Source organism: Pecten maximus, unplaced genomic scaffold (genome assembly GCF_902652985.1).
Source record: "Pecten maximus unplaced genomic scaffold, xPecMax1.1, whole genome shotgun sequence".
Taxonomy (NCBI): Eukaryota; Metazoa; Mollusca; class Bivalvia; order Pectinida; family Pectinidae; genus Pecten; species Pecten maximus.
The window spans coordinates 1-9,755 of NW_022981266.1; the positions used below are offsets into that span (position 1 = coordinate 1).

A 9,755-nucleotide genomic window follows, 5' to 3' on the forward strand; every position below is an offset into this window, starting at 1 on the left:
TGAATTCTTTGATCCATTGACATGCAAAACATGATAGTGTTTGTTGTCACGCAACTTGTCCTTGCATGCACATGATAGTGTTTTTGTCTCAAACATTTAACAGTTTATGAGTTTATCATATCTATTAATCTAAGGATTGTTCTTTATTCAAGGGAGCACAGATATTTCCGGTACTCAATGCGTGACAGTTAGTGTCTTCTGGCTACTGGATTGTGTGACTACTTTCAGCATTTTGGAGGTTGAAGATTACCTCTATACATTTGGTAAGGACTTTATATTTTTGAAATTAAAGATGTATCGTATTGTGTATCGTGAGTGGTGTAAAGTAATATGTATATGGTCTGTCCGCCTGTAAACAATTATTTTTATCATTATTTCTCAAGTAGCACCTGCAATACCCGGGTCCTTAGTTGTGCATATTCAATTTTGAGAGTGATCATAAGAACAAGATAGCCGCTAGGTAGTCATCTTGAATTTCATTCATAATTTTTTCATGATCAAAAAGAAATATGAAAAAAAAAACAAGTTGATAATCCTGCTGAAATAAGACTAAAACAAAGTAAATCTTAGTGGTATCTATTATGAAACTGTTGGCAAAAAATTCCAAAGAATACAAAATAGTCTAGGTGGTATGTGCCACTAAAACAACAAACCGATGGTGAACAACATTCCGAAGGCTCTGCCGAAAAGGCCCTGTGACAAATCTGCATATTCCGAGGCCGCACATTTGTTAATTAATACAAGCGACCAAACTGATTGTGTCACTGTCAAACAGTTGTGCTTCCCTGCCGTCGTATATACTTAGAATCACACATGCACGAACGTGTCATGAACTTTCCAAGTTCAGTTTGGCTCGGTCTGGTTTGTTAACAAATACTGAGTTCCAACTGCTTTAGACTATCAATACTCACGTAAGAAGTTGTCTTAAGTAGTGCTGATCTAATTTAATCCTAACTATATCTATACATGCAGTGACGTGCCAAAAGTCTTTCAAATTTTTTTCTTTCACTGTATATTCTTTGTATTTCCACATTTTTAGCCCACCATCATCAGATGGTGGGCTATTCAAATCGCCCTGCGTCCGTGGTCCGTCGTCCGTCCGTCCGTCCGTCCCTCCGTCCCTCCGTCCGTAAACAATTCTTGTTATCGCTATTTCTCAGAAAGTACTAAAGGGATCTTTCTCAAATTTCATATGAAGGTTCCCCTTGGTGCCTAGTTATGCATAATGCGTTTTGAGACCAATCGGAAAACAACATGGCCGACAAGCAGCCATCTTGGATTTTGACAATTGAAGTTTGTTATCGCTATTTCTGAGAAAGTACTGAAGGGATCGTTCTCAAATTTCATATGCAGGTTCCCCTTGGTGCTTAGTTATGCATATTGCGTTTTGAGACCAATAGGATAACAACATGGCCGACAGGCAGCCATCTTGGATTTTGACAATTGAAGTTTGTTATCGCTATTTCTGAGAAAGTGTTGAAGGGATCTTTCTCAAATTTCATAAGTAGGTTCCCCTTGGTGCCTAGTTATGCATATTGCGTTTTGAGACCAATCGGATAACAACATGGCCGACAGGCAGCCATCTTGGATTTTGACAATTGAAGTTTGTTATCGCTATTTCTCAGAAAGTGCTGAAGGGATCTTCCTCAAATTTTATATGTAGGTTCCCCTTGGTGCCTAGTTATGCATATTGCGTTTTGAGACCAATCGGAAAACAACATGGCCGACAGGCAGCCATCTTGGATTTTGACAATTGAAGTTTGTTATCGCTATTTCGGAAAAAGAACTGAAGGGATCTTTCTCAAATTTCATATGCAGGTTCCCCTTGGTGCCTAGTTATGCATATTGCGTTTTGAGACCAATCGGATAACAACATGGCCGACAGGCAGCCATCTTGGATTTTGACAATTGAAGTTTGTTATCGCTATTTCTGAGAAAGTGCTGAAGGGATCTTTCTCAAATTTCATAAGTAGGTTCCCCTTGGTGCCTAGTTATGCATATTGCGTTTTGAGACCAATCGGATAACAACATGGCCGACAGGAAGCCATCTTGGATTTTGACAATTGAAGTTTGTTATCGCTATTTCTGAGAAAGTGCTGAAGGGATCTTCCTCAAATTTCATAAGTAGGTTCCCCTTGGTGCCTAGTTATGCATATTGCGATTTGAGACCAATCAGAAAACAAAATGGCCGACAGGCAGCCATCTTGGATTTTGACAATTGAAGTTTGTTTTCACTATTTCTGAGAAAGTACTGAATGGATCTTTCTGAAATTTCATATGTAGGTTTCCCTTGGTGCCTAGTTATGCATATTGCGTTTTGAGACCAATCAGAACACAACATGGCCGACAGGCAGCCATCTTGGATTTTGACAATTGAAGTTTGTTATCACTATTTCCGAGAAAGTACTGAATGGATCTTTCTGAAATTTCATATGTAGATTTCCCTTGGTGCCTAGTTATGCATATTGCGTTTTGAGAACAATCAGAAAACAACATGGCCGACAGGCAGCCATCTTGGATTTTGACAATTGAAGTTTGTTTTCACTATTTCTGAGAAAGTACTGAATGGATCTTTCTGAAATTTCATATGTAGGTTTCCCTTGGTGCCTAGTTATGCATATTGCGTTTTGAGACCAATCAGAACACAACATGGCCGACAGGCAGCCATCTTGGATTTTGACAATTGAAGTTTGTTATCACTATTTCCGAGAAAGTACTGAATGGATCTTTCTGAAATTTCATATGTAGATTTCCCTTGGTGCCTAGTTATGCATATTGCGTTTTGAGAACAATCAGAAAACAACATGGCCGACAGGCAGCCATCTTGGATTTTGACAATTGAAGTTTGTTATCGCTATTTCGGAAAAAGAACTGAAGGGATCTTTCTCAAATTTCATATGCAGGTTCCCCTTGGTGCCTAGTTATGCATATTGCGTTTTGAGACCAATCGGATAACAACATGGCCGACAGGCAGCCATCTTGGATTTTGACAATTGAAGTTTGTTATCGCTATTTCTGAGAAAGTGCTGAAGGGATCTTCCTCAAATTTCATAAGTAGGTTCCCCTTGGTGCCTAGTTATGCATATTGCGATTTGAGACCAATCAGAAAACAAAATGGCCGACAGGCAGCCATCTTGGATTTTGACAATTGAAGTTTGTTTTCACTATTTCTGAGAAAGTACTGAATGGATCTTTCTGAAATTTCATATGTAGGTTTCCCTTGGTGCCTAGTTATGCATATTGCGTTTTGAGACCAATCAGAACACAACATGGCCGACAGGCAGCCATCTTGGATTTTGACAATTGAAGTTTGTTATCACTATTTCCGAGAAAGTACTGAATGGATCTTTCTGAAATTTCATATGTAGATTTCCCTTGGTGCCTAGTTATGCATATTGCGTTTTGAGAACAATCAGAAAACAACATGGCCGACAGGCAGCCATCTTGGATTTTGACAATTGAAGTTTGTTTTCACTATTTCTGAGAAAGTACTGAATGGATCTTTCTGAAATTTCATATGTAGGTTTCCCTTGGTGCCTAGTTATGCATATTGCGTTTTGAGACCAATCAGAACACAACATGGCCGACAGGCAGCCATCTTGGATTTTGACAATTGAAGTTTGTTATCACTATTTCCGAGAAAGTACTGAATGGATCTTTCTGAAATTTCATATGTAGATTTCCCTTGGTGCCTAGTTATGCATATTGCGTTTTGAGAACAATCAGAAAACAACATGGCCGACAGGCAGCCATCTTGGATTTTGACAATTGAAGTTTGTTATCGCTATTTCTGAGAAGGTACTGTTATCTCTGTTTCTCAAAGTACTGAATGGATCTTTCTCAAAATCCATAAGTAGGTTCCCCTTGGTTTCTTGTATTGCATTTTTGGACCAGTCTGTCCTGAAAACAACCTGGCAAACAAACAGCCATTATCTTCTCTTTCTTATATAGCTAGGATTCCCTTGTTTGAAAAGTACTGGAGGGATGTCTCAATTTGCACAGATTAGTTAAATGAAGGGAAAAGTAGAGAAAAGATCAATCTAACATGGAACCTATGAAGATCATTCAATGGTGGGCGCCAAGATCCCTCTGGGATCTCTTGTTTCAATGAATTATGCTGACTTTGTTTATGGACGGATTTTGACAATATTTGGTCATATTATTAAGAAATGTCCAAATTTTTCCTCATAATATTCATTAACTTTTCTGTTGAGTATTCACGGAGCAATACAGAATTTTCTACACTGATAATTTCCGTGTGTTGCCATTTCTCTATGTGATGTTACCAAAATAACCTCAAAATGGTGTCCAAAAGATTAGATATTGTAAATAAATTATGATTTCTCTGGACATACACATCAGAAAACAGTGAAAATATCATGAGATGAAACAGGAAACAATTCTATATTAGTGTACAATTTTTTTTTAAAAATGATCAATTAACAAAGTCAGGAAAATTCATTGAAAAAAGTTGAAAATACAAAGAATATATATCAAAATTAACAAAAATTGGAAGACTTTTGGCAAGTCATTGTATATTAAACGTTTGGGTTTGATTTTCTGAAAGTTAAATAAATTGGGCCTTTAAAACAAAACTGGGTCGTAATAATTGTGAGGGGCCGCGGTGGCCAAGCGGTTAAGGCGCCTTGCGTCTTGATCGTTATAGCCCTCCACCTCTGGGTCGCAAGTTTGAATCCCACGTGGGGCAGTTGCCAGAAACTGACCGCAGGTCGGTGGTTTTTCTCCGGGTACTCCGGCTTTCCTCCACCTCCCAAACCTGGCAGGTCCTTAAATGACCCTGACTGTTAATAGGACGTTAAAAAACAAAACCCCAAACCCCCTCCATGGCAAATGTTATTGGACACACATAAGAGCAGGCCTTTATACATAAAATGTCTTGATTTTAGATCCCAAAATGATCTTTTGTGTCAATGGGATGTTAAACATCAAACGAACATACAAACTTGTACCTGGTAGACGGTTTTCCTATTTTGTACTATATATCCCAAATTTTCCTTCAATGCTCTGATTTTTATAACATACAGATTAACAGTTTCTGTGTAAACAATTTCTCAACATAAGTTTGATCGATTTTTGCAAATAAAATAACAATTAAGGCCAGATGTAGTTTTTAAGGCCAGGGGGATCTATGTCACATGGTTGCATATATAGAGGTAAATTACGCAACGAGTGGTTGTTGGATATGGAATTTATTTCACTCAAGTTAATTATTTTTTAAAAGTTACAAAAGACACAAGCTTCTGTAACTTATAAAAAATAATTAACGAGGGTAAAATAAATTCTATATTCAATAACCATGAGTTGTGTGACCTGTTTCTACCACAATGATATTAAGTCGACAGTATAAGGTTTTTTCTGGAGTGAGCAAAGGACTATTTGCGGGAAAACACATCATCTCGTATATATTCCCGCCAAGTTGTGACAATGTCAACAATCGATGATGACGTCAGCAATCAAGAATTCTGGTCAAAGTTCATGGTGTCGACAAATCAAAATGTGTTTTGGGTTTATTCCACATGTGGTATCAACAGTTGTAATGATTATTTGATACCCTGAGAGTTGAATAACACCCACCTATTGTGGTAGAAACTGATTTATAGGGATATATAGTAAACGTAGATTTACTAAAGCAAAAAAAAATGCAACTGAATTGAAAAGTTTGGTTATTTTACAGAACAACCAAATGTGGAACATGGAAGGGATGCTGACAGTACTGAAGACGAAGATGATGACTACGTTCCAGAAAGTGATTATAGTAGTAGCGAAGACGACATGACAAATACAAGAAAGTTACATACATGTATTGAGAACTTGGAGAGAAAAGTAACAGCAAATGGGGAACGAACTGGTCCAGTGAAGGAAAATGATAATACTGACCTTCTGGAGAAGACACCAGATCTAGAAACAGCGTCAAGCGAGGATACATCAAGTATATCGACAGTCTATCCATCAACCACCACTCCCCAAGTTATCATTCAAGAACGCTTCAGTAAATGCCAAGTTAAACAGCAGAAGTACTTTTTATGTTTATATTGTGAAACATTAGTGACCAAGTTACCTCGTCATCTGGAAAGAAGGCATCCATTTGAGGACAAGGTAAAGGAAGCTTTGCAACTACCAAAGGGTTTTAATGAACGGAGACTTGCGTGGCTGGCAATTCAACAGGAAGGCAATTATAATCACAATTATAATGTTCTGTCAAAAGGAAGTGGTCTGCTCATTCCGAAGTATCGTGCAAGAGAACACCAACATAAATCAGTTGAGGACTATGTACCTTGTGACATCTGTTTCGGACTATATGTAAAAAAAGATCTTTGGAAACATCACATGAAATGTAGAATATCCAGAATGGATACAGGCACTAGTACTTCAACTTCAAAGAAACAGAAACCTGTTGCAAATGGCAAACTATTGTTGCCAAAGAAAGCGGAGACAGATGTGAATGATAACATTTTGTTAAAAATGAGAAATGATGAAGTAAAGTCTGTAATTCTGAAAGATACTACACTACTTAACTTTGCATGTAGGATGTATGAACAAAATGGACATCTGCAACACCGCCACCAGTATTTAGCACAGAGGCTAAGAGAGTTAGGTAGGATGTTATTGGCTATACAAGAGAAAAGTCCATCTGTTGACACTATTGAGAAGTGTTTGGATCCTTCAAACTGGGAGGAAGTTATTGTTGCTGTAAGATCTGTAGCTGGCTTTAACTCCAAAACAAACCAATACACAATACCTACCCTTCCATTACGAGTGGGACAGAGTCTGGTAAAATGTGCAAAACTCTTGAAAACCAAAAGCATTGTGATCAGCAATGCAGAATTGCGCAAGAAAATGGAAGGGTTTGTCGAACTGTACGAAAGTGAATGGGGAGTGAGAATTGCAGCAAAATGCCGCAACACCCTGCATGTGGCAAAGTTTAACAAACCACAGCTTCTTCCTGTTACCAAGGATGTGCAGAAACTACACAACTACTTAAAGCAGGAATCTGAGAAGCTCCGCAAGGATTGTCAGATGGATGATTACAGGAGATTTGCAGAGATCTGTTTAGCCCAAATCATCTTATTCAACAGAAAAAGAAGTGGGGAAGCAGAAAGAATCCATATCAAGGATTTCCAAGGTTTACTAATTGACACCCAAGTAGATGAAGATATTTACAGCTCTTTGACACAACTGGAAAAGGAAATAATCAAGTCACACAAGAGGATAGAAATTGTCGGGAAGAGAGGAAGTAAGGTTCCTGTGATTCTGACTGATGACATGATACAGAACCTGAACTGTCTTCTTAAGATAAGAGAAGGAATGAGTATTTCTTCAGACTTCCTGTTTGGGAAATGCAATTCACTGTTCCCCATTAGAGGGTCGGATGCATTAAGAAACCTTGCAGTCGAAAGTGGAGCATCAAATCCATCATTACTCACTTCCACCAAACTAAGGAAACAACTGGCAACAGTTTCGCAACTGTTGGGGTTAAATGAGCATGGACAGGATGCCCTCGCAAAGTTCATGGGTCATGACATTAGGGTTCATAGAAGTTACTATGAACTTCCAGAAAACACTATGCAGTTGGCAAGGATGTCCCGAGTCCTGCATGCTGTCAATGAAGGAAAAGCAAAAAAAGTTCAAAATCTGGATAACATCATTGTTACTGAAGAAGGTAAGATTTGTTTGCTAAAAACAGGGTAATATACATGCAAGTATTATGTGCAATTAAGTTCTGATCAACTTTGCTTCTTAATATTGTACAAAATTATTTGCCAGTTAATAGTTCTGACTAACTTTCCTTCATATAAGAAATAGAAACTTTGACCTTGGCCTTTTACCTAGTGACCTTGACCTTTGATCCTTCACTTCTTGATTCTGATCAACTTTGCTTCTTTATGTCATATAAAAAATCTATCAGTTATGAGGTAGAACGTTTGCACTTTTTGACTTTTGACCTTTAGATGAAGGTCACATTGATTTAATTAAAGTGCACTGCACCCTGCCTGAAGGCTATGCATGAGTGTCGAACTTTCATGAACACTCATGAAAGAATGTTGAATATATGACCCGGACAAGCAAGGCCTAAAAAATAGAACAAATTAAGGCTCACAAGGCCATAAATTTGTGAATCATGTGCTGCCCAACCTAATTTTGTTACTCTGCATTTGCATTTGAACGAGGTATATGCATGGAAAGTTTGAGGTTGCTACGTGAAAGGGTATTGAAGATATATCCCAGACAAGCAATAGCCAACGGACGGACAACGCCATACCATAATACGTTATTCAACAGATGTAGATATAGACTTAAAAATCCACCATGCTTCTTTTTGCTTCAGGCCAGGTGAGCTAATGCCATGGCGTCTGCGTCCAGCGTTCGTCAATTTTTCTTTTAAATTGCTACTTGTCATTAAGTACTGCATTGATTTTGACCCAAAGTTGGTCAAAATCATCCTTTGGAGGAGCGGAACAGATTTTGTATAAATGGTGCCTCTGACCCCCCTTGGGCTGGAGGGGCGGGGCCAAATAGGGGAAATGAAGCCTTGCAAAAAAGAAATGACCTTGACCTATATTCAAGGTCACAGGGGTAAGATCTGTTAAAACATTTAAGCAACTTCTTCTTAATTACCAAAAAGCGTAGAGGCATGATATTTGGCTGGTAGCTTTCTCGGAAAGAGCCATATTTTGGGAATGAATATTACCTTGTCTTATTTCTTACCCTGTACAAGGATATCCAGGTGCTAGATTTTCCTGTCTCAACCTAGATTTGAGACAAGCTACACAAGCTTTTTGCACATTCTCAACAATTGCATGACATCATAGTAACTCACCACGGCAAGCCTTGTGTTTGGCAACTTAAGAATCTTACGCCTTGGGTTGAGATCCTTCTGTCTCACCCCCAAGGGGGTGAATGATTCTTTTAGTCTTTCTTTCAAGGTCAAAGGGGTCAAATATGTTTATATCCAGCTAGATTTTAGGACACTATTGACTTGGTTACAAGTGAGAAATAATTATACCAGGTGAGTGATGCAGGCCCCTTGGGCTTCTGGTTTTTAGCTCACCTGGACCGAAGGTCCGGTGAGCTTATGCCATGGTGCAGCGTCCGTCGTCCGTCGTCCGTCGTCCGGTGTCCGTCGTCCGTCGTCCGTCCGTCAACATTTGCTTCAAATCGCTACTAGTCATAAAGTTCTTATTGGATTTTGACCAAATTTGGTCAGAAACATCCTTGGCAGAAGGGGATCAGATTTTGCATAAATGGTGACTCTGACCCCCAAGGGGCCTGAGGGGCGGGGTCCAATAGGGGAAATTGAGGCAATTCCTTTAAATCGCTACTAGTCATAAAGTTATGAATGGATTTGAACCCAATTTGGTTAGAAACATCCTTTGGGGAAGGGGAACAGATTTTGCATAAATGGTGACTCTGACCCCCAAGGGGCCAAAGGGGCGGGGCCTAATGGGGAAATAGAGGTAATTCCTTCAAATCGCTACTTGTCATAAAGTTATGAATGGATTTGAACCCAGTTTGGTCAGAAACATCCTTTGGGGAAGGGGAACAGATTTTGCATAAATGGTGACTCTGACCCCCAAGGGGCCAAAGGGGCGGGGCCTAATGGGGAAATAGAGGTAATTCCTTCAAATCGCTACTAGTCATAAAGTTATGAATGGATTTGAACCCAATTTGGTCAGAAACATCCTTCGGGGAAGGGGATCAGATTTTGCATAAATGGTGACTCTGACCCAACCGAG

At 39.0% G+C, this 9,755-nt stretch overlaps 1 protein-coding gene across 1 annotated transcript; it reads left to right on the forward strand.

Moving 5' to 3' along the window:
- Window positions 1–152: 152 nt before the first annotated feature.
- LOC117319981 lies at window positions 153–7,921 on the forward strand. Its single transcript, XM_033874676.1, has 2 exons — window positions 153–263; window positions 5,696–7,921. Exon 2 carries the CDS (start codon window positions 5,794–5,796, stop codon window positions 7,708–7,710), a length of 1,917 nt encoding a protein of 638 aa, XP_033730567.1. The 5' UTR covers window positions 153–263; window positions 5,696–5,793; the 3' UTR covers window positions 7,711–7,921.
- The last annotated feature ends 1,834 nt before the right edge of the window (window positions 7,922–9,755 follow it).